General features: G+C 51.8%; 2 protein-coding genes across 4 annotated transcripts in view; both read left to right on the plus strand.

Moving 5' to 3' along the window:
• Positions 1–22,191, plus strand: part of Hm13 (histocompatibility minor 13) — a 48,841-nt gene extending 26,650 nt beyond the window's left edge. The window contains exons 5-13 of one of the 3 annotated variants that reach the window (XM_004668063.3): positions 1,780–1,865; positions 1,960–2,085; positions 3,235–3,292; positions 5,523–5,606; positions 9,604–9,640; positions 13,238–13,340; positions 17,668–17,753; positions 20,758–20,918; positions 21,747–22,191. In XM_004668063.3, the coding sequence (XP_004668120.1) occupies positions 1,780–1,865; positions 1,960–2,085; positions 3,235–3,292; positions 5,523–5,606; positions 9,604–9,640; positions 13,238–13,340; positions 17,668–17,753; positions 20,758–20,908 (731 nt within the window). In that variant the 3' untranslated portion in view covers positions 20,909–20,918; positions 21,747–22,191. The remainder of the gene's footprint in view (positions 1–1,779; positions 1,866–1,959; positions 2,086–3,234; positions 3,293–5,522; positions 5,607–9,603; positions 9,641–13,237; positions 13,341–17,667; positions 17,754–20,757; positions 20,919–21,746) is intronic. The other 2 variants (XM_004668062.3, XM_004668064.3) reach the window with 2 other exon arrangements.
• LOC101597446 (malignant T-cell-amplified sequence 2-like) lies at positions 89–874 on the plus strand. Its single transcript, XM_004668061.2, has one exon. The coding sequence runs from the start codon at positions 175–177 to the stop codon at positions 718–720; it is 546 nt and encodes a 181-aa protein (XP_004668118.1). The 5' UTR covers positions 89–174; the 3' UTR covers positions 721–874.
• Positions 22,192–23,294: the final 1,103 nt, after the last annotated feature.

The raw sequence follows: 23,294 nt of genomic DNA on the forward strand, positions 1-23,294 counted from the left end.
GGAGGTCGGCGGGCGAACGGAAGTAGCCGATCTGCGCAGCCGTAGAGCGCAGCTGGCGGACCCCCTTCCGGTGAGCGACAACGGCCGCGCCCGCGGTCCGTGCCATCTGTGGCGGCCGCGCCGGTTCAGATCGCGGAGTGTGCGCGTCCCTGCGGGCACACCTTCTCCAGGACCATGTTCAAGAAATTTGACGAGAAGGAGAGCGTGTCCAACTGCATCCAGCTGAAAACGTCCGTCATTAAGGGTATTAAGAGCCAGCTGACGGAGCAGTTTCCGGGGCTCGAGCCGTGGCTGCATCAGATCATGCCCAAGAGAGAGGCGGTGAAGATGGTGCGGTGCCACGAGCACACGGAGATCCTCACGGCGAGCGGGGAGCTGCTCTTCTTCCGGCAGCGCAAGGGCCCCTTCTACCCCACGCTGCGCCTGCTGCACAAGTACCCCTTCATCCTGCCGCACCAGCGCGTCGACAAGGGGGCCATCAAGTTCGTGCTCAGCGGCGCCAACGTCATGTGCCCGGGCCTGACGTCCCCCGGGGCCAAGCTGTGCCCCGCCGCCGTGGACACCATCGTGGCCGTCATGGCCGAGGGAAAAGAGCACGCCCTGTGCGTGGGCGTCATGAAGATGGCAGCCGGAGACATTGAGAGAGTCAACAAGGGGATCGGCATCGAAAATATCCACTATCTAAACGACGGGCTGTGGCACATGAAGACCTACAAGTGAGCCTTGGAAGGGACGTACTAAATGCAGACGCTGCGCTGTACGTGTGTCTGTATGTGACATCGCGAAGACAGCGCCTCTGCGGCTATTCGCAAAAAGCCAACAGATAACCTTAAAAATAAAATAAATTAAATAAATAAATAAATAAAAAGAGAGAGAGCGAACATGCCGGGCGTGGTGGCGCATGCCTTTAATCCCAGCACTCGGGAGGCAGAGGTAGGAGGATCACCATGAGTTCGAGGCCACCCTGAGACTACATAGTGAATTCCAGGTCAGCCTAGGCTAGTGTGTGACCCTATCTCAAACTAAAAACAAAAGAAAAAGAAAGAACAGAAATCTGCTACACTGTGGAATCTGACAGTAGCTGTTCTCTGTGGCCCAGGGCAGCCCCCACCACCTAAGAAGTTTAGAAGCATTGAGAATTGAGTGATACCAGGGTGTCTAGCAAGGGGCTTCCCACAAGAACAACCTTAGACACTCCCTCTTCCCATTTCTCCAGGCCTGCATCTCTCACCTTCCTCCTGTAGTGAACTAAGTCTGTAAACAGCCACACACACACACTCCAGAATGAACTGGAACTTTACTAAAGATCTGAACTCAGCAGGAGTTGCCATCACTTGAGCGTGGTGCCTCTATGTTCCAGGCAGTGTGCTGAGGGCACTTTAGGAACAGCCTCACTTACTCCCCCCAGCAGCTCTATGAACAAGGTGCTGTAGACATTTTTACAAGTGAGGGACAAAACTTAGAGGGGGCACTGCCTTCCCCAGGGTCACGCAGCCACAGAGGACAGAAGCTATGCTTCCAACCCCAAGGAGGACCTCCCACTCATCCTGTACTTTCTCTGGGCCCCTGTTCTCTCTAGAAACTTATGGAGGGCGGAAGTAGCTCCCCTGAGCTCTCTTCATCCCAATTCCCTAGCCCATGTGGGGCAGCCAAGGCTGAGCCCCTGGGCCTAGGGGCCTCTGACAATGCCCATAGCCATGCCCTCCTCAGTCCAGGGGCTGACAGGTGGGAGGGGAAGCCCCGCCCTGGGGAGTGGACTTACCTGGCCTCTCTGCCCAGAGATCATCAACTATGAGTTTGATACTAAGGACCTGGTGTGCCTGGGCCTAAGCAGCGTCGTTGGTGTCTGGTACCTGCTGAGGAAGGTAAGTGGCCAGGACCTGAACAGAAGGGAAGGTGGTGGTGGTGACAGGGTAGGATGGGGTACAGTGAGCTGGTCTCACTCTCACCTTTCCCCAGCACTGGATTGCCAACAATCTGTTTGGCCTGGCCTTCTCCCTTAACGGGGTGGAGCTCCTGCACCTGAACAACGTCAGCACTGGCTGCATCTTGCTGGGCGGACTCTTCATCTACGACATCTTTTGGGTGAGTCAGGCAAGGATGGCTAGCTCTGAGCCCATCCCCCTTCTTCCTGCTTCTCTGCCTCACTGGTCCAAGTGCCAGTCACCTAATAGAAGTCTAAACACCTGGGCTGGAGAGATGGTTTAGCAGTTAAGCGCTTGCCTGTGAAGCGTAAGCACCCCGGTTTGAGGCTTAATTCCCCAGGACCCACATTAGCCAGATGCACAAGAGGGCGCACACATCTAGAGTTTGTTTGCAGTGGCTGGAGGCCCTGGCACGCCCACAGTCTATCTATCTGCCTTTCTCTGTCTGTTGCTCTCAAATAAATAAATAAATAAATAAATATGAACCAAAAAAAATTTTTTTAAAGAAGTCTAAACACCACCGAGCATTATGATGCATACCTTTAATCCCAGCTTTCAGGAGGCAGAGGTAGGAGGATCACTGTGAATTCTGGGCCACCCTCAGACTACATAGTGAATTCCAGATCAACCCAGACTAGAAAGAGAGCCTACCTCGGAAAACCAAAAAAAGGGAAAAAGAAGTCTGAACACTGCAGTAGGTTATTTTTTCCAGGTCCCTCTGGGAGCCAGCCAGAGAGCAGATTCTACCTTGTGATGGGAGCCCATTGCATAGCTGGTGTCTTCGCCCACCTCGTGCTAGCCCTCACAGGGTCTTACTTAATCCCAAGTCTCTGCAACAAGTGTGTTGAGGCCCAGGGACCTTCAGATGGGTGGTGCGTGCTGATGGATGGCCAAGCAGGGAGGACAGAGGCCAGCTGTGCTCACTCAGGCACTGCTGAGAGGTCAAGGTCGGCCCAACTAGAGCACACCTTCCCTGGCCCAGACTGCCTCTTCCCCTGCGTGAGCTGGACCCAGCAGCCTTATCTCTTGGGAAGAGCAAAACTAAACAACAGGTTGCTGACTTGGGCCAGCAGAGGTCCTTTCTAGGCATCTTGAGAATTTCTCTCTTGCCCAGAATGACATCAGTGGCCACCTCACCCTAGCTGGGTTGCCAACATCCTGTTTGGACTGGCCTTCTTCCTTGATGGGTTGAAGACCCCTTGGGTCTGCTCTGAACTCTCCCTCCCTACTACCACATGCCTCAGACCAAAAAGCCCAGGGGTGGCCTTCCATTTTCACCTCCCTCCAGAATTTTATCTTCTCCTTCCAGGTTTTTGGCACCAACGTGATGGTGACAGTGGCCAAGTCTTTTGAGGCACCAATCAAGCGTAAGTGACCATCTCCCATAGTGGAGCACCCTCCTGCCCATCCCAGCTGGCTCATGATCCCTGTTTAGGTCAGGATGGCTCCCTTATCTCCCCTCCCCACACTCCTTCCTTCAGGTTCCCATGGGTCTCTTCTACCTGGTTTCCTTCACTTCATGGATAAACCTGGCTGTGTTCTTGAGCTCTGCACTGAACCTGGTCTTGGACCCCTTGGTCATGAGTCTGTGTGGTATGAAATGGGCAAGAATAGAAAGAAACAGTACGGGGAGGTACCTGAGCAGCCTGTGTGGAGGGGAGAACACTGAGAACTGAAGCACCTTCTCTGGGACCCCCTGACACCCGAGGATCTGGTGCTCCCCGCCCACTACCTCACAGTGCCTTGGTTTTGTTCTTTCATCTTCATCATTGCTTCTTGAGTCTTAGAAAGCCCAACTACGTGGGCTGGAGGGTGTAATACAGCTCAGTAGTAGAATGCTTGTCTAGCATGTGCAAGACCAAGATCAGCATTGAGTTACAGCAGTAAGAGACCCTGGCGCATCCACGCACACATACACGTGCATAATTTTAAAGAAAATTCAAGAACTAGTGTTACAGGGATGGAGAAATGGCTTAGCCATTAAGCCCTTTGCCTGCTAAGCCAAAAGACACAGGTTCAGTTCCCTAGGACCCACGTAAGTTAGATGTACGAGGTGGCACATGCATCTGGTGTTCACTTACAGTGGCTGAAGACCCTGGTGCACCCATTCTTTCTCTCTCTCTCTCCCCCAAATAAATAAAGTTAAAGAAAGAAGAATAACTAGTGTTATAGCTCATTTCACATTGCTAGGCTAAGCTTCCCAACCAACCAGGCACAATTTATGGTAGGAAGGGAGTTATTCCAGGCTTACAGATCCAGGGGGAAGTTTATCAGAGGGCAGAATAAGCTGTTTCCATTACATCCAAGCAGAGAGAAAAACTGCAGCAAGCAAAACACCAGCACCAGCGCACACACCAAAAAGCAGCAAGCACATAAGCCAGGCATGGTGGCAGAGGTAGGAGGATTGCTGTGAGTTCAAGGCTACCCTGAGAATGCAGAGTGAATTCCAGGTCAGCCTGGGCCAGAGTGAAACCCTACCTCGGGGAAAAAAAAAAAAAAAAAAAAGCAGCAAGCACAAACCAGCAGTAGGGACCCCACCAGAACTCAGACTGCTCCACATACCTTTAGGCTAGAAATCAGATTTGTCCCAAACACACCTTAGGGCTGGATCCCAGAATCTGCCCACAGTAGCACCACCTCCAGCCAGGTGGATGGAGACCCAAATATTAATAAAACAACTGAGGGGCTGGAGAGATGGCTCAGGTGTTGAGGTGCATGCCTGCAGAGCCTAATGACTCAGGTTTGATTCTCCAGTACCCACATAAAGCTAGATGCACAAAGTGGTACATGTATCTAGAGTTCATTTATAGTGGCTAGAGGTCCTGGTGTGCCCATTCTCTCTACCTCTGCTTGCAAATTATACATACACACACACACACACACACACACACACACATATGCATGTCAAGTATGGTGGCACACGTCTTCAATCCCAGTACTGGGGAGGCAGAGGTAGGAGGATCGCTGTGAGTTCAAGGCCACCCTGAGACTACATAATGAATTCCAGGTCAGCCTGGGCTAGAGTGAGACCCTACCTTGGAAAAGAAGTGGGGGGAGCTGGGGAGATAGCTCAGCAGTTAAAAGGCATTTGCTTGTAAGACCTGCCAGCCCAGGTTCAGTTCCCCAGTTACCCATATATAAAGCCAGATGAACAAAGTGGCACATGCATCTGGAGTTTGTTTAGGCTAGAATGAGAGTCTGCTAAAAATAAGTAAGGGCTGGGGAGATGGCTTAACAGTGAAGGTGCTTGCCTGTGAAGCCTAAGGACCTACTCTCAATTCCCCAGTACCCACCTAAGCCAGATTCACAAGGTGGCACGTTCATCTGGACTTTGTTTTCAGTGGGTAGAGGACCTTGGTGTGCCCATTCTCTGTTTCTCTCTCAAAATATTTGGAAAAATAAATAAATAAAGGTAAGAATGAATGATGAATGAGACCTTTGGCTAGATGGCCCTGTTCCTCCCTGCCCTAACCAGCTGTGGGTACAGGTAGAGATACTACACATCAGCCTGCGCCCATCTTCAGAAACACAGATGTGTGTGTGCCATGCTACATGGCTGGGCTCCCCCTGATCCTTCCTCCTCTGTTTCCCCTGCAGTGGTGTTTCCCCAGGATCTGCTGGAGAAGGGTCTCGAAGCCGACAACTTTGCCATGCTGGGCCTTGGTGATATCGTCATTCCAGGTGACTGTGTGGGAAGAGCATGCTGGGAGGGATGGAGAAGGTGCTTTCTGTGTTGGGATGTTACTGGGAAGCAGACAGCCTTACCTACTGGGAAAGGGGAGCCCAGGATCTCATGGAGGGGTCCCCTCAGCCCAGGGTTTGTGGAGACCAATTGGGGTGTGGGCCGATGGTGATGAGCAAGACTGTCCTCAGAGCTGACGCAGCAAGAACAACCAAAGTAAAGGTAGGAGACAGGCTGAGACCGTGGGGCAAAGTCCAGAGACCCTGACACCACTCACACACACACCTGCCCCCAGTGTACCCACTGGGACTACAAAAGCCCTAGAACTGCATAGTCCCCTCAACCCCCCCTCCTTTATACCAAGAGGCCTCCAGAGAGAGCACGCCACGTGTGCACATGTGGGTTCCTAAGTGTGCACTCTAGACTGAGAGATATATGCACACACTTGCTGTGCACAAACTGGCCTTTGTAACTGTCTCTGGGTGCTAGTCAGCATGCCTGTGGACATGGTACATGGATGTCAACCATAGTCTCAGGTGTGCGCATTTGCTCTGAGCTTCAAATGCTTCATCTCACCTCACCTCAGGGCGCCAGCAGCCTGTGTTCCAGGCAGGAGGCTCATGGCCAAGCCTGCTGCTGCTTAGAACAGCTGAAAAGGTTGAAGCTTGGGTGCAGTGTGTGTTAGGTTTCAAGGTTCAAAATAGAGGACCAAGCCGGGCATGGTGGCACACGCCTTTAATCCCAGCACTCGGGAGGCAGAGGTAGGAGGATCGTGGTGAGTTCAAGGCCACCCTGAGACTCCATAGTGAATTCCAGGTCAGCCTGGACTAGAATGAGACCCTACCTCAAAAAAAAAAAAAAAAAAGGAGGACCAGGCAGGCTTGGTGGCACACGCCTTTAATCCCAGCACTCAGGAGGCAAAGGTAAGAGGATCATCACTGTGAGCTGGAGGCCACCTGAGACTACAAAATAAATTCCATGTCAGCCTGGGCTACAGTGAGTGAGACCCTGCCTCAAAAAAAAAAAACAAAAAACCCAGGGCTGGAGAGATGGCTTAATGGTTAAGGCGCTTGTCTGTGAAGCCGAAGGACCCAGGTTCGATTCCCCAGGACTCACATAAATCAGATACACAAGGGGCACATGTGTGGAATACTTTTGCAGTGGCTAGAGCTCCTAGCGTACCCATTCCAGCCCCCCCCCCCCTTCTTTCTATCTCGCTCTCTCTTTGCTTGCAAATAAATAAATTAAAAAAAAAAAAAAACCTCCTAGCCCGGTGTGGTGGCACATTCCTTTAATCCCAGCACTCGGAAGGCAGTGGTAGGAGGATTGCCATAAATTCAAGGCCACCCTGAGACTACATAGTGAATTCCAGGTCAGCCTGTGCTAGAGTGAGACCCTACCCTACCTCAAAAAAAAAAAAAATGGAAGACAAAAATGCACTTTTTCTTGGGGGGGGGGGTAATAAAAAGAGAAAGGATACAGTGTAGGAAGGGAAAAAGGGAAGGTTCATGCATGAAGCAGGAGAGGCTACCAGGCTAGGAAAGGATCTTAAAGAGAGGAGAGAAACTCCCCTGTGAAGGAGGGGCCTTGAGCCTGTGAGCAAAAGTAAGAGCTAGGGGAAGGTGGCCTTCCCTCCTAGCCCAAGGTAATTGAAACTAACTTACCCAGAGGCAGTCCCAAAGTCCCAGATTTAGACTGGCCAGGTGGTAAGAGAGAGGGGAGAATGGGTAGAGAGCTCTGAGACAAGCGTGTATCCACAGACCTGGGCCCATGACAGTGCCATGAATATCCACAGAACATGTTTGTCTCCTAGTCTCAAACTTAGGAGCCAGGCATGGTGGCACATGTCGTTAATCATAGGCAGAGGAAGGAGGATTGCTGTGAGGTTGAGGCCACCCTGAGACTACATAGTGTATTCCATGTCAGCCTGGACTAGAATGAGACCCTACCTTAAAAAAAATAAAATAAAACATTTTTTTAAAAGACAAAGTTTATATATAGTTAGGGGGTTAGAAACTTGCAAATTAGCCTGTAATCCCAGATCTAGAGGCCGGAGGAGGAGGATTACCACAAATACTCAGGCAACCTAGGCTACGTGTAAGACCTTGTTTCAAAAAAAACATAAGAGGACTGGAGGAATGGCTTAGCAGTTAAAGCATTTGCCTGCAAAGCCAGAGAATTCAGGTTCGATTCCCCAGGACGTTAGCCAGATGTACAAGGGGTGCATGCATCTGGAGTTCTTTTGCAGTGTCTGGAGGCCCTTGTGTGCCCATTCATATTCCCCCCTCTCTCTCTCTCTCTGTGTGTGTGTGTGTGTGTGTCATTAAATAAATAAAAGAATGCAGTTCCCTAAAGCATTTGGCTCTGGGAATGATACTTCTCCCAGTCTCTGTGGAACATGGGTTCTGGCTTTGGGCGTGTAAGCCATGTCTCTGCATATTAATCCTTTCTGATGCATGTAGTCACCCAGCCTTGTGGAGCACTTTCCTTGAGACCAGGTGAGCTGTTGGGTAAAAGCTCTCTGGCAGATCCCAGCCTCTGCCTTGCTTGGAGACCTGTTGTAAGCATGAGCCACGAGGGGGCGCTGAGCGTTCCCGTTTTGAAGACGAGGCTGCTCTCCACCCAACTCCAGACAAAATATCTTTGAAAACTCATTTCCCTCTTTAAAATCAGTCATATAAGACTGGGAGTGCAACTCAGTGGTAGACCTCCTTACATGAAGAAGGCCTTGATTCCACACCCAGTGCTACAGAGATACCTCTAAATTGTGCTGCTAGCTAGTGCTTCTGGTCTGTATAGAATGTGCCCCCTCCTGGTGGACATCTACAACAGTTCTCCAGCCTGTGCAGGTTTCTGAGAGGCTGTCTACCGCTAACTTGGACTTTGCCGGCGCCCTATGACCCTATTCATAGACCAATGAGGAAGACAGATACAAAAGATAAGTGAGGAGCCCAGCATGGTGGTGCACGCCTTTAATCCCAGCACTTGGGAGGCAGAGGTAGGAGGATCACCATGAGTTCAAGGCCACCCTGAGACTACATAGTGAATCCCAGGTCAGCCTGGACTAGAGTGAAACCCTACCTCAAACAGCCCAAAAAAAAAAAAAAGGTGTGTGAAGCCAGGCATGGTGGTGCACACCTTTAATCCCAGCACTTGGAAGGTAGAGGTAGGAGGATCGAGGTCACCCTGTTACTACATAGTGAATTCCAGGTCAGCCTGGGCTAGAGTGAGACTTGACTTCGGGGGAAAAAAAAGAGAGAGAGAAAGAGAGGTGTGTGTGTCACGTGCAGAAGCTGGGTTGACTGGCTATGTCCTGGGAAAACTGTCAAGAAGGATTCTGGGGCATCTGGACTTGAAGCATAGATAGGAATGTAGCTGGTAGGCAAAAACAACTCTTGTCTCCTAAGCCCTCATGGAGAGCTCTGCTTCTTGCTCCTGCTCTACCGCTCCAAGCAGGCAGATGCCAAGGGTCTTCAAAACCTATTTAGGTTGCTGCCCTGCCTAGAACTCCATCCCTGTGCCTCCTCCTGCTGCAGACTGCAGCCCTCCCGGCCCCCCCTTCACAACCACATGCACCAGAGCACTGGCTCAAAACCTGTGTGTGTGCTGCTCCCTCTCTGTGCCCAGTGTCTCTTCCAAGGAGCCCCCTTTCATCTCCTTTGCACCCCCAAGCCTGATCCCACCCCCCAGTACACCTTCCATGACCCAGGAAGTGCCCAGTTAGGACTGTCAAGATTTTGGTTTTGCCATTCTCCCCACCTTGGCTGAGTTGTAAGAGCTGTGGTTTCACAACCCCCCCTCCGCCTTGCCCACAGTGCCTAGTCAACTGTGACTACTGGTAGGACATAACAAAGCGCATTGTTCTAGGTAGGGGACGGAGATTTCTGCTGGCACCCCTCAGCCCCAGTAATGACCGCCTGACTGGGAGCTCCAGTCTGGCATCATTTCACAGGCATGTTCTTCTTGCCCCCTCTAACCTCGGCTCTCTCCCCACAGGGATCTTCATTGCCTTGCTGCTACGTTTTGACATCAGGTAAGCAAGGGAGGGTCACGCGCGGTGTGGGTCTCTCAGCATTTCAGCATTCTCCAGCTCCACACCCCCACACACACACATGGCAGCCACAGAAACTCCCATTTCATCTATGTTCTGATGCTCTAAGGCTCCAACTGCCCTTGGCCAAAATGGTTTTTTCAGTTTTTGTTTTGGGTCTTTCTTCTCCCCACCCTATATTTATTTATTTATTAGTTTTTCGAGGAAGGGTCTTGCTGTAGGTCAGGCTGACCTGGAATTAACTATGTAGTCTCAGGGTGGCCTCGAACCACAGCGATCCTCCTGCCTCTGCCTTCCTTGGGTTTTTCTATCTCTAACGTAATGGCTAGCAAGCCCTCCACTCAAGCTGGACATGGTGAAACACGCCTTTAATCCCAGTACACAGGAAGCAGAGGTAGGAGAATCACCAAGGGTTCAAGGCCACCCTGAGACGACATAATGGATTCTAGGTCAGCTTGGCTAGAGTGAGACCTACCTAAGGTGGGGGGGGGGGGAACCTCAAGACTCAAGTGCCAACTTTGGGAGAGTGCTGAGTACAGGCTGACCTTAGCAGCTTTAAGCCAGATGCAGCTGTCATCATCTATCATTCTGCTCTCAGGTCACTGTGTCCCAGCTGCTCTGTGTTCCTGCCCTCTCCCCACTCAGACTTTCAGTCTGTCGTGGGAGTCACACAGGCTGGAACTGTCGCTCAGAGCGAGAGTGCTTGCCTAGCGTGCACAGGCCCCAGACTCCCCTTCAAAAAGACAAGCCACACAAAGGTGAGAAGGGCACCACCTCACATGGGGTCAAAGCAACTGAGTCACTGGGCTGCCACCTGCAAGCAGTGCCCACAATTGCTTCACCACTGTGTCGTCATCCTTTCCCAGGCTTCACTGAGCACGCTCGATTCTGATGTAGTTGGTGGACTTTTCTTAACCTCTTCACACCCAGCAATTGGAAAGATAGTAAAAGAAAGCAAGGGGGAGGGAGGAGGGGAGGGGAGTGAAACCTAGTTTTCATATGAAATAACTTTTTTTGTGTGGGTGTGGGTACACATATGCCATGACACTTGTGGAGGTCAGAGGACGACTTCACTTCCCACCTTGTATGAGACAGGGTCTTCCTCCTGGACCCATGTCCCATGTGCACCGCTTTTCACCTGACTTTACATAGGTGCTGGGAATGTGTCTTCAACCACTGAGCCATCACCCCAACCCCATGAAACAACTTCTCCCCATTCACAGATAACTGGTGGGAGAGAGAAGCTTGGGGTGTGAGTGCTGAGAACCTAACTCAGGGCCTCACACATAATAGACAATTGCTGTGTCACTGAGACAACTGCAACCCCCCAAAGGGCCAGTTTGTGTCTCATGGACACAGGGCTTACTGACAGCCTCGGGCCCTGGACCAGCTGGCTTTCTTGGTGGTCTGGACATAGTATAGAGAAAAAACTTCAATTGTCCCCTGATTTATCTGCTGCAGCCACAGAACCAGCTGCCAGCACAAGTCCTTCTTCAACTGGGTTTACAGGGTAAGCAAGCCCGTCAGAGTGGTTCTAGAATCATGCTATGTTCCCAAAAGGAATCACTTGTACTCAGCTGTCCATGTACTTGTACCTAAACTATCGGAAGCAGCCTGGGCAAGGAAAAGGGAGGTCAGAAGTGCTTACCAGCCAGGGGCACACACGTGTGAGTCCAGCTTGGACTAGGCTGAGATGAGGATTATAAGTTCAAGGCCTGCCTAGACAGTTAAATAAGACTCAAGTAAAAAAGAAGTCTAGGAAATCTGGAGAGATGGTTTAGCAGTTAAGGCACTTGCCTGTGAAGCCTAAGGACCCAGGTTCAATTCCCCAGAACCCACGTAAGCAGATGCACAAGGTGGCACATGTGTCTGGAGTTGGCCCTGGCACGCTTATTCTCTCTATCTGCCCCTCCCTCCATTCCTCCCTCCCTCTCTCAAATAAATAATTTTTTAAAAAGAGGTCTAGAGAGCCAGGCATGGTGGTACACGCCTTTAATCCCAGCACTCAGGAGGCAGAGGTAGGAGGATCGCCTTGAGTTTGAGGCCAACCTGAGACTTCATAGTGAATTCCAGGTCAGCCTGAGCTAGAGTGAGACCCTACCTCAAAACAACAAAACAGGAGGTCTAGGCATGTAGCTTAGTGGTCGAGCACTTAACTAACTTGTGCAAGCAAGGCCATACGTTCAGTCCCCGGCCACGAAAGAAGTATTCACTCCACAAATGTCAACCAAGTGTGTGGTACTTAGCAGGCACAGCTCCAGGCACTGGAGCAGCAGGGTGTGCAGCCAGCTATAGAAAAGGAAGTTGGGTAATGGCACTGCCAGCTTACATGTTCATTTTCCATTTTTGTGTGCAATACGTGTGACGTATGTGTGTGTATATACAGACAATGCTCACAGGCACATGGAAGCCAGAGGTGCTCTTCCTATATGTATAGCTCAGCCGTGTATTTCCTTGAGACAGCCTCTCTCCCTCTTCCCTCCCCCCTCCCCAACATGAACCTGCTGTCTTCAGAGCCCTGGCAATTTTATGGTCTCTGCTCCCCACAGGACTGGGTTTGGAGACATGCTTAGCCACTCCCAGCTGTTTGCATGGGTCCTGGGGACTTGAACTAAAGCCTCTGCATTTGCAGCAAGTATTCTTACCCACTGAGCCATCTCCCAAGACCCAACATGAATTCGTGATTTCTGTTGTTTGTTTTTTAGCTAAGGTCTCTAGCCCACGCTGGCCTCATACTCATGGCATCAGCCTCCTGAGTGCTGGTGTTGCAGGCTTGATCCACCACTCCCAGCTCTGACTTAGATATTCTGCCTTTCTCTATATAAATCACCTCCAGGAAGCCACTGGCATTTCGTCCTTACCACCAGCGCCCCTGCCATGCGCATAAGCAGCTTCCTGAACTCTCGCACCCTCTGTCCTTAAACCAGCCACTCACCTTTGCAGCTCCGTCTGCATCACATCCTCAGGGGATGACCTAGAACCCTGCTTTTTGTTAGTTTCTTTGCTTTCAAAAAATAATTTGGGGGTCAGGGAGATGGCTCAGTGGGTAAAGTACTTGACACACAAGCATGAGACCCACATAAATGCTGGGCATGGTGGCGTGCGCCTCTAACCCCAGCACAGCACTGGAGAAGGCAGAGGCATGGGGTTCATCAGCTACTCAGTCTAGCTAGGTCAGTGAGCACCAGGTTCTGGGAGACCCTGTCTCAGCAAGGTGGAAGAGCCACTGAGGGAGACACTTGGTGTTGACATCTGGCCTCCACACACACACTTATGGATGTGCACACCCCTGCCAAAAATGATCTTATGCTGTCTAAAAATCTTAAATCCAGTTACAGATTGCAATCTTTGCTACTTACAACTACCAAGGAAGACTCGTGGTTTTCCCATTCTGCAGATGTGTAAACTGTGGGGCTGATAGAAGGAAAGGAACTTATCTAAAAAGACCTAGCTGAGGAAGTACAGGGCACGACCCTCCCGGACTCCCAGCCCAGTGCCCTGCCCCCCATATGCCCCACTGCAAGGCCCCTGAGGGAAGTTGCTGCTCTAACTGTCTGCCCTTCCTCCCTCCTTGCAAAGCCTGAAGAGGAACACCCACACCTACTTCTACGCCAGCTTCACTGCCTACATCTTCGGCCTGGGCATCACCATCCTCGTCATGCACATCTTCAAGCATGCGCAGGTGAGCAGCCCTGTCCTCCGTGTGCAGAAGGACTCCCTGCAAGGAGCAGCAGGTTCCGAGGGCTCCCACGTACACAGCAGCGCAGGGGAGGGCTCCTCCGGGGTTAGCAGAGCGCGCACCTCTCAGCTCTCTGGCCTTTCATTTGCGGTGGCTACATGGCTTCCCCAACTCCAGGCAACACGTTAGAGTCAAGAGAGACAAAAGTGTGTGCCAGTTGTGCTGTTGTCTTCATTAGGAAAGTGGGCACTTGCCTAGAGAACACTCTCGCCTGATTGTTTTTTCAAATTTTTATTAACAACTTCCATGATTATAAAAAATATCCCATGGTAATACCCTCCCTCCCCCCCACTTTCCCCTTTGAAATTCCATTCTCCATCATATCCCCTCCCCATCTCAATCAGTCTCTCTTTTATTCTGATGTCATGATCTTTTCCTCCTATTATGATGGTCTTGTGTAGGCAGTGTCAGACACTGTGAGGCCATGGATATGCAGGCCATTTTGTGTCTGGGGGAAGCACGTTGTAAGGAGTCCTACCCTTCCTTTGGTTCTTACATTTTTTCCACCACCTCTTCCACAGTGGACCCTGAGCCTTGGAAGGTGTGATAGAGATATTACAGTACTGAGAACTCTGGTCAATTCTTTCCAGCACCATGATGCCTTCTGAGTCATCCCAAGGTCACTGCCATCTGAAAAGACAAGATTCTCAACCAAAAGTGAGAATAGCATTAATATAAGGGTGTGAACATTAAGAGAAGTGCTTACTGAGCAGTTTGATAAGCATAGTATATACATTTAGTCAGACAGCAGCAGACATTACACCCCTAGGGCTCATGACTACCCCTGTTTTAAGTTTTCAGTATCAGGGATGTATTCCCTCCCATGGAGTGGGCCTCCAGTCCAATTAGAGTGCTGTTGGTTTCCACAATGACAGACGTGCCACTATTGCACCTGTTTCTCGCCTGATTTTTGCCCATGGGCCAGACATGGCCACTGTGGCTCCAGGAGACAGGAGTTGGCTTCTCAGGCTAGCTAGTAAGGGCAAAGAAAGAACAGGATTGGGTAGTTGTTGAGTGTCGGCCCACAATGAGTGATGAAGGATGTTATGCAACCTCCACCCCAAGAAGGCCAAGGCTCTGCCTCCTCCTCCCAGCAAGAGGGCGCCAGTTACTGAGCTGCAGTGAGCGGCGCAGCACGGAGACCGGGAGCTCAGTGACCTGGACAGGGAAAGGCTGGAGAGGAGCAAGAGTGGACAAAGTGCCCTCTCTGACTAGCACACCCCATGTGGCAAGCTGTGCACCTGAGGGTCCTGATGAGCAAACGAGGAAGCTGTGCTCAGCAAGCTGGTCGCTGTGAAACCCAGGCCCTGCCACAGGAAAAGCAGTGTGCAACGGATGCTGAGGAAGCCCCAATAGAGTCCAAAGATTCCCCCCCTCTCTGAGCTCTGGCTAGGCTGACGCAGGAGTGCTTGGTTTTCCTTATTCATTACAAGAGCAGAACAGGGAGAGAACAGCCACCTCAGAGTGATTTGAGGATGCACTGAGTTAATGTAAGGGCTCCGCCACGCCCAGCCAGTTAGCACTATCTGTAGTGGCCCAGCCCCAGCAGTTATGCATCCTGTGGTTTCAGATACCCGGAGCCCAAAAACACCAAATTGAAGCTGGGTGTGGTGGTGCACACCTCTGATCCAGCACTCTGCAGACAGGTAGGAGGGTCACTGTGAGTTTGAGGTCAGCCTGGGACTGCAGAGCGGGTTCCAGGTCAGCCTGACCTAGAGTGAGACCTGACTACTGAACTGAAAATTCTAGGAGCAGGACATAAGTTTGAAATGTCATGTCGTTCTAAGTAGATGGGCTCGCTTACCATCCCACATGATCTCTTGCCCAGCACTTCATTGTCGTCTCATTGAGGGGGTGTGATGTTAATTGCAGGTAGACATACTTTAGGGGTCTTGGGTCATACTGTCTCCCAAGGACAAGAGAAACCACTGTATAGGTGTTCTCTCCTCCATTCATCCCTGTTCCCAGGAACCCCCCACATACACACACACAGGATCTGCATTTGAATTCATCACAAGATCTGATTGTTGATCACCATGCTTGTGTTAACCCTTCACCAAATGCGCGGGGTCCCACACCCTGTAGGCAGAGAATCATTCAGTTCTGAACAACCTCAGGCTGTGCCAGCTGCAGTTGGCATGCATTTAGTGAGGGGGCGAAGGTCAGGAGCCAGGTAGACTGGTTGAAACACTAGTTTAGAGTGAGGCTTTAATTCCCAGCCCTGTCAGTCTAAGACCAGAGTCATTCCCCTGGCAGCCACCAGGTGGCAGTTTTGCCTTCCCAGCTGAAGACAGGAGAAACCCACTGGGAGGTCTTGCGCACACCCGAGAGAAAAACCGGAAAATCTGTCCTCCACCATGTGAAGAAAGGAGCCCTGGAAGACCGGTTTCCCTTGGTAACCAGCAAGCCAAGCTGGACCCAGGCTGGGGCTATTTCCCAGTCATCCAAATGGTCATCTCCCTGAAAACCCTTATGAAAGGGATCCAGAACACAACCTTGAATGGGGTCCCCTTCCCCAAGAAGACATGGGCACAGGCAAGGTGGCACACATACATGCCCTGAGCCAGGAAGCTAGCAGCCCCACAGGAAGGCTGTCAGCAATGTAGCGTCTTTATTGTACAGAGAGGCAGGCAAGCAGGAGTGTTAGCCAGTCTCTCAACAAAGCCAGGAGCCTTGCCCCAGCTCACTGCCCTGAGCTGAGCATCTCACCTCCTTAGCACTGCCTTCTTTACAGACTTCCTGGTTCCTTGAGAGAAGAGAAAGAAAAATAAATGCATGCTTGCTAGGCATGATGGCATATACCTGTAATCCCGGCACTTTGGAGGTAAAGCTTAGAGGATCAGAAATTGAGGCCAGCTTGGGCTACATGAGACCCTGTCTCATAAAAGCTTCTTGGCGGTGTGGTGGCACACACCTTTAATCCCAGCACTCAAGAGGCAGAGGTAGAGTTCAAGGCCACCCTAAAACTTATAGTGAATTCCAGGTCAGTCTAAGCTACAAGGAGACCCTACCTCAAAAAAAAAAAAAAAAAAGCTTGCAGGCTTGTATCCATCTGTGTGATAATCACAAACTTGCTGCCTCTCAAGAAGCCCAGGATATGGCTGTCAACTCCCTCATAAGAGAGAGAGAAGTAAAAACAAAAAAGACGCAAGGGTTTGTAAGAAGAGGAAAAACAAATGATATTTTAAAAAGAAGAAGATGAAAGACAGCACTTGGGAGGCTGAGACAGGAGGATTGCTGTGAGTGTGAGAGGACAGCCTGGACTAGCGTGAGACCCTACCTCCAAAAAAAAAAAAGAATATCAGTGTCAGGGATGCAGAGAAAAAATTCCTTTGTTCTCTGGCCATAGACTGGCTTTGTACCCAGGATGCTGTCTCTCATCCTCACCCCAGTCACCGCCCCGGCCCTCTGCTGAATGCCAGGCATGCAGGGTGAACAAGGCACCATGGGCCTCCTCTGTCCACCGCCTGGCAGGAGATTTTAGAGTCAGCCCATCCACACAGGACAGCCCCTTACATTGCCAGGGAATGCTGAGAGAACTAGAAGGACCTCTGAGAGCACTCACAGGCAGACCTGAGGCCATGCAAGCCTAGACAGGAGAAGTAAGGTGAGAAGAGCAAGCATTCCAGGCAGCAGAAATTGCACATGCAAAGAAAGGTCCTGGGGCTGTGGCCAGAGTAAGGTAAGGTTTGAGGAGGTAGTGGGGGTCATCACATCAGAGACTGGCATGTCAGTGATGGTCACTATCGGCAAAGGATATGACTTCAGTGTGGGGCATGCTGGGCCTCCATTCTCTGCTTTAACACTTACACCTGAGGCCTAGGCTATCTCCTCCCTCCAGACTGAGCTCACAGGAAAAGGGGGTGGGGCCAGGGAGATGGCACAGAAGCTAACGGCATTTGTTTGCAAAGTCTGACAAAACCCAGGTTCAATTCTGCTGTGCCCTTTCTCTCCCTCTCTTTCATAAATAAATGCAAGTGGGCCAGAGCCATGCCCACAACAGAGCTTCCTCACACCCCAGAATCAGTCATCCTTTTCTCCCAGGAGACTCTGCATAAACTAGGGTGAAGGGGAAGCACCTGGGTGTGAAACTCACTTGCCCTTAACACTGGCTGCAGCAAGTGCCACATGGGTAGCAGCTGTCATCACTGTCATGGTCACTACAGCCCCATCTCCTGAGCCGTCCTTGGTCAAACCCAGGAGAGAGGGGTGCCGAGTATGGGTGGCCCTGAGTGGGTGCCCTGCCTCACAGGCCTCTCTTCTCTTTCAGCCAGCCCTCCTGTACCTGGTCCCTGCATGCATTGGTTTTCCTGTTCTGGTGGCGCTGGCCAAAGGAGAAGTGGCGGAGATGTTCAGGTGAGCAGGATGGGGCGGACGCCGCCCCCAGTACACCTGCGGTCAGCTTGCCCAGGGCCATTTGGACTCCACTCCAGGGGAATGTTGTTCCCACCACCTGTTCTGCCTCTTGTACTCTCGGCCAGCACCTGCATGCCTGGCAGCGACAGCCAGGAAAGGGCTAGCTATAGACATTCTTGCCAACCCCACACCACTTGCCCACTGGGCTTGAGGGAACAGCTGCTGGGGGTTCTCTCCAAGCTGCCCCATTGTTCAGGGACCTGGGCTCCCCGCCTGGCTCTGCCATCAAATGACTTGAAGCATGTCTGTCTCCTCCCCCAGAACCAGTTTTCCCATGTGAGTAATGGGACTGGACTGGACCTTCAGTGAGAAGGTCCCTGTCCAGTGGCCACCAACAATGCACTGCTTTCTCTCTCACACTCCCCTTCCCCATGGCCACTGCCACCGCCACATCTGCCCCACCCCTCCCCCAAGGCCTGCGTGACTCCAACAGGTGTCTGCTTCCTGGCATTACCTACCCCACCTGCCAGGGACCTAGAAATAGCTGCCAGCTATGATTAAAGCTGCCCACTCAGAGGCCTTCCACCCAGCTGCACCTGCCTAGCCTCCAAGTTGTCCCTCGAGCGCCTGCCAGGGCCTCCTGTGCACCTGGTTGCCGCAGGGCAGCCTGTGACTCACCCCTCCCCCGTGCCCGCACTACCTTCCCTGTCCTGCCTGGAATCCCCAGCTCCCGGCCTGCCTGCTCTGCCCTGGCAAAGCCCTGGGTCTCAGGCAAATGAAGTGAGATTAATGGGAGTTGGCATGGCGGCCATTTCCCAAGGTCAGCACCTCTCCTCTCCCTCTGCACACGCAGCCTTAGGGTAAGCTCCCCGACCAGCCCCCTGCTGAGAATTCTCAGCGGGGTAGGGGGTAGAGCTCTGAGCGCCCAACCAAGGTAGGAATCCCCTCACCTGTGTCTACGGTACAGACTGCCCACCCAGGAAGTCCTTGAGGAAGGTAGCAAAGCAGGTGGTCTCTCCTTTCTCTGTCCTCCCCAGTTCTTGACTTGCCCCTTTGCTTTGTTTTGTTCTTTTTTACCTGACAGTTCTTTTTAAATTCATTCATTGATTATTGAATATACTACATACTGAGCTGATGCAGAATTCCTCAGGTGAGGGCTGGGAATGTAGCTCATTTGGTAGTATACTTGCCTGGCATGCACAAAATTCTGGACTCAAACACCAAGCTAGTCTTGCTGGCTCACACCTTTAACCCAGCACTCTAAGTAAGCTGAAGTAGGACGATCACTGAATTTGTGGCCAGCCTGGAGCTACAGAATGAGATCCAGGTCAGCCTGAGCTAGAGTGAAAATCTACCTTGAAAGGGGGGCTTGATGACCTTGGTTTGATTCCCCAGTACCCACGTAGTGCCAGATGCACAGTGGTACATGCATCTAAAGTTTGTTTGCAGTGACAAGAGTTCCTGGTGTGCCCATTCACTCACTCTCTTTCCATCCCCTCCCCTTGCAAGAAAAGAGAGTTGGGGAGATGGCTCAGGGGTTAAGAGCACTTATTACACAAGCATGAAGGCCTGAATTCAATCCCCAGCACCAAGTTAAAAGCCAGACAGGACTGTGCACTCCCGTAATCCCAGCACTGAGTGACAGGAGAGTAAGGTCACTGGGGCTTCATGGCCAGCCATTCTAACCAGAACAAGGAAACAGCTGGTCTCATATTCAGTGACAGATCTGACTCAAGGAAATAAAGACAGAACAGCCCAGGACTCAGGAGGCAGAGGTAGGAGGATCGCCATGAGTTTAAGGCCACCCTGAGAATACAGAGTGAATTTCGGGGGAGGAGGGAGAAAAGGGAGGAAGAAAAGGGGGCTGGAGAAAGGGCTCAGCAGTTAAGGCATTTGCCTGTGAAGCCAAAGGACCCTAGGTTCAATTCCCCAGGACCCACATTAGCCAAATGCACAAGGGGGCACACGCATCTGGAGTTTGTTTGCAGTGGCTGGAGGCCCTAGTGCACCCATTCTTTCTCTATCTGCCTCTTTCTCTGTCTGTCACTCTCAAATAAATAAAAATAAACAAAAAAATTATAAAAATAAGAAAGAAAAGGGGGCTGGTTTGATGGCGCAGCAGTTAAAGGCACTGGCTTGCAAAGCTTGGCAGCCCAGGTTCAATTCCCTAGTACTCACATAATGCCAGATGCAAAGTGGCACATATGTCTGGAGCTCATTTGCACTGACAAAAGGTCCTAGTGTGTGTGCCATTCTCCCTCCCTCACTCTCTCTGTTTGCAAATACATAATCAAAATTTTTAAACTAGTTTTTTTTTTTTTACTTTATTTTCATTATTATTTGAGAGAGAGAATGGGCACACCAGGGCCTCCAGCCACTGCAAATGAACTCCAGATGCTTGTGCTCCTTGTGCATCTGGCTTACATGGATCCTGGGGAATTGAACTGAGGTCCTTTGGCTTTGCAGGCAAGTGCCTTAACTGCTAAACCATGTCTCCAGCCCAATAATTTTTTTTTTTTTTCGATTTTTTGAGGTCGGGTCTCACTCTATCCCAGGCTGACCTGGAATTCACTATAGAGTCTCAGGGTGGCCTCAAACTCACAGAGATCCTCCTACCTCTGCCTCCCAAGTGCTGGGATTAAAGGTGTGCACCACCACGCCCAGCAATGATAAAAATTTTTAAAGGAAAAGAAAAATAATTCCCACAGGTATTGGGGGGGACACATTTCTGCATCTCAGTGCTTTTTCTTCTTGGAATGTTTTAGGTCACTGGGGGTTGGACCCAGGGCTCATGTTCCCATAGTAGTGCACTGGAATCTGGCACACTCCCTCTTGCACAGCTCTGGTATACCTTTGCAGCGATGCATTTTTACAAAAGTCTGTTAGTGTGAACCAGGTACCATCAAGATGGCCGTGCTCTCTGCTCCTTGGGAAGAAAGTGCCTGTCCTTCCTCGGTCTTCCCCGCTCCATCTTCTCTTTCTGTCTTCTGTCTGTCTCACACAGCTACGAGTCCTCGGCGGAAATCTTGCCTCATACGCCGAGGCTCACCCACTTCCCCACAGTCTCGGGCTCCCCAGCCAGCCTGGCCAACTCCATGCAGCAGAAGCTGGCTGGCCCTCGTCGCCGGCGCCCGCAGAATCCCAGCGCTATGTAATGCCCAGCAGGTGCCCATCTGTCCATTCCCCATACTATCCTAAGCCCAAGGTAGGGCAGATGGTTCAGCTCCGGTGTAAGGGCAGGCAGTGTGGCTGGGGCTGGCAGCAGGAGGCAGCTCCTCACGGCCAGTAGCACACACTGCCCACCCAATGGGAGCAAGCAGCCTAGAAACTTGGGATGCTCAGTGGCAATGGGGGCTCTCACCAAGAGGGGACCATGAGTGGCCGTTAGACTAGAGTAGGTGCTGTGACTGCTTGCTTCCATATGTAACCCTAAACAACGTAATTTCTCCTGTGAACCTTTCTTCGTCTGTAAGTGGGTACCCTTCTGCCTATCTGGCTTGAACTGGTGAAACAAGTATTGTGCTTGACGTAGCACAGGTGCTCAGTAAGCAAAGCCCCTGGTAAGAGCTAAGCCTGAATGTCAGTCCTGAAGAATGGCACTGTGTTACTGGCCAATAAAACAGTTCTCCACCCAAGGATGAGCTATGTGACTCCTGCCATGTGCCCTGGAAGACAGCCTGCCTCCCATCGTTTGGTCTTGGTGACTTTTTCCCCCCTCTCCAACAGAGTTCAAGAACCTTAAAGTTGATCCACAAAAGCCTAGGCCCAGCCTCTCCCGTTGCTGCTGCCCTTGCAGCCTCTACATAACAGGGCAATGAGGAAGCCCTAGCTGGGAGGGGTCACTGCATTCTGGGGCCAGGTGGTGGGAGATGCTGGGTAGGAAATGCAGGAGTCACCCTGTGTGCCCAGGGGCTTCCCTGGCATTGCGGGGGTGGGGGGCAACAAAGACAGCACCCTCCCCGTCCTAAATGCACTTTCATGTTTCCTGGTCAGTTATGAGGAGTCGAGTCCTAAGGACCCAGCAGCTGTGAGCGAGTCCAAAGAGGAGGCAAGAGAGGCGTCAACATCGAAGAGGCTGGAGAAGAAGGAGAAGTGAAGCTGCTGCCCCCTGACCCTCAGCGGGCCACACCATACTGGCAGGGTGGGGCTGCCAGGCAACACGGACAGAGAACACCTGCAGGCGCCAAAGGCTGCCCCAGGATGGGGTGGGGGGGGCTTCTGGTGCCTATTTCCATCTATTTCCATCTCCCCCTCTCTGGCCTTCCTCTTCTCCTCATACCCTGCAGGCATTGAAACCTTCAGCTTCCTCACACCCCCAAGGAACCAAGTGGGAATTGGGGGTGGCTTCTAGTTTTTTGTATTGTGTACTGTCTCCCATTAAAATGCTCCCCAAGGCCAGCCAGGCTGCTGTGCTCCTGGTGGGTTCTGAGTAACTGCACCCACATTGTGCAGCATCCTGTGACGCCCAGAAACTTGAAGGCAAGCACCATTCAGGGTCCTCACCCTAGTTCCAGGCCAGCAGAGGGTGTCCATGGCCCTCCTCCCCTGTGGGGTCTTCCCCACCACCTTCCTCCCAGTACCTGTGTACCTGGGGACAGGGAGGGGGCTGGGTGCATGGTGTTCACTGTGTCCCATTCTGCCTGTTCCCGGGATTCTTCCAAAATGACTACTGCGGGCCATGCAGCATCAGCGCCAGCCCCTCAGCGTGGGGGAGGGGAAGAATTGAGCCCAGTGTCTCAAAGGCCATCCAGATTCAGAAATTTGGGGTGCCAGGTCCGGAGCTACCCTCATTCACCTGAGTGGGTGGGGAAACAAATGAGAGGGTGGTCACTGGTCTGAGAGCCACCCTCCCAGGCCGGGACTGTCCTTTGACCAAGCTTTGGGTTCAGAGGTTGAAAACAGTTTGGAGTTAGCCAAAAGATAAGCATGGGGATTGTGTCCTGCCCGGGTGCTATCAGCAATATGGGAGGGTTCCACTTCATGCTTACAGGGCTAGGCTGTGCTGCCATTGTTAGTTTACCGCACTGTCCACAGACATGGATGTAATCTCACAAAACGCGAGTCCGTTCCAAGCACCACACTGCTGCACTCCGGACTCAGGACCAAGTCACTGTGGCCTGTATGCTGGGCCCCTAAATCAACCCAGCTTCTCCTCTGGGCCAGGATTCTATGCAAAGGGAGAGAGAGGCAACCTCAGAGACATCTCCAGCCAGGGGGGTCCCTTTCAGGGGCTTCTCAGATCTCTGCAGACTCAGGCCCCCTCCAGGGGGAGGCCATGTGGTCCTGGAACAAAGCTCCTCTGAGGGCGGCAGATGGGGCAGGCACACAGCGTGGTTGGCTCTGAGGCCCAGGACCCACAAAGGCTTCATTGAGTCACAGCCGGCCCCCGGCAGAGGCTGAGGTAGCAGTGGCGCCGGGCGCCTGCCACCTAATGACCATCCTGGCCCCGGCCAGATGTTCCACAGACCTCGCAGCGCCGACCAGGGCCCGCCTGGCCGGCCAGCCGCAGAGGCCACTCCAGTTCCAATTAACCAGCTTCAG

Source organism: Jaculus jaculus, chromosome 8, assembly GCF_020740685.1.
Source record: "Jaculus jaculus isolate mJacJac1 chromosome 8, mJacJac1.mat.Y.cur, whole genome shotgun sequence".
In the NCBI taxonomy this organism is placed as follows: domain Eukaryota; kingdom Metazoa; phylum Chordata; class Mammalia; order Rodentia; family Dipodidae; genus Jaculus; species Jaculus jaculus.

Coding starts and splice junctions, on each gene's coding strand:
- LOC101597446 (XM_004668061.2), top strand. CDS start 175: ATGTTCAAGAAATTTGACGAGAAGGAGAGCGTGTCCAACTGCATCCAG.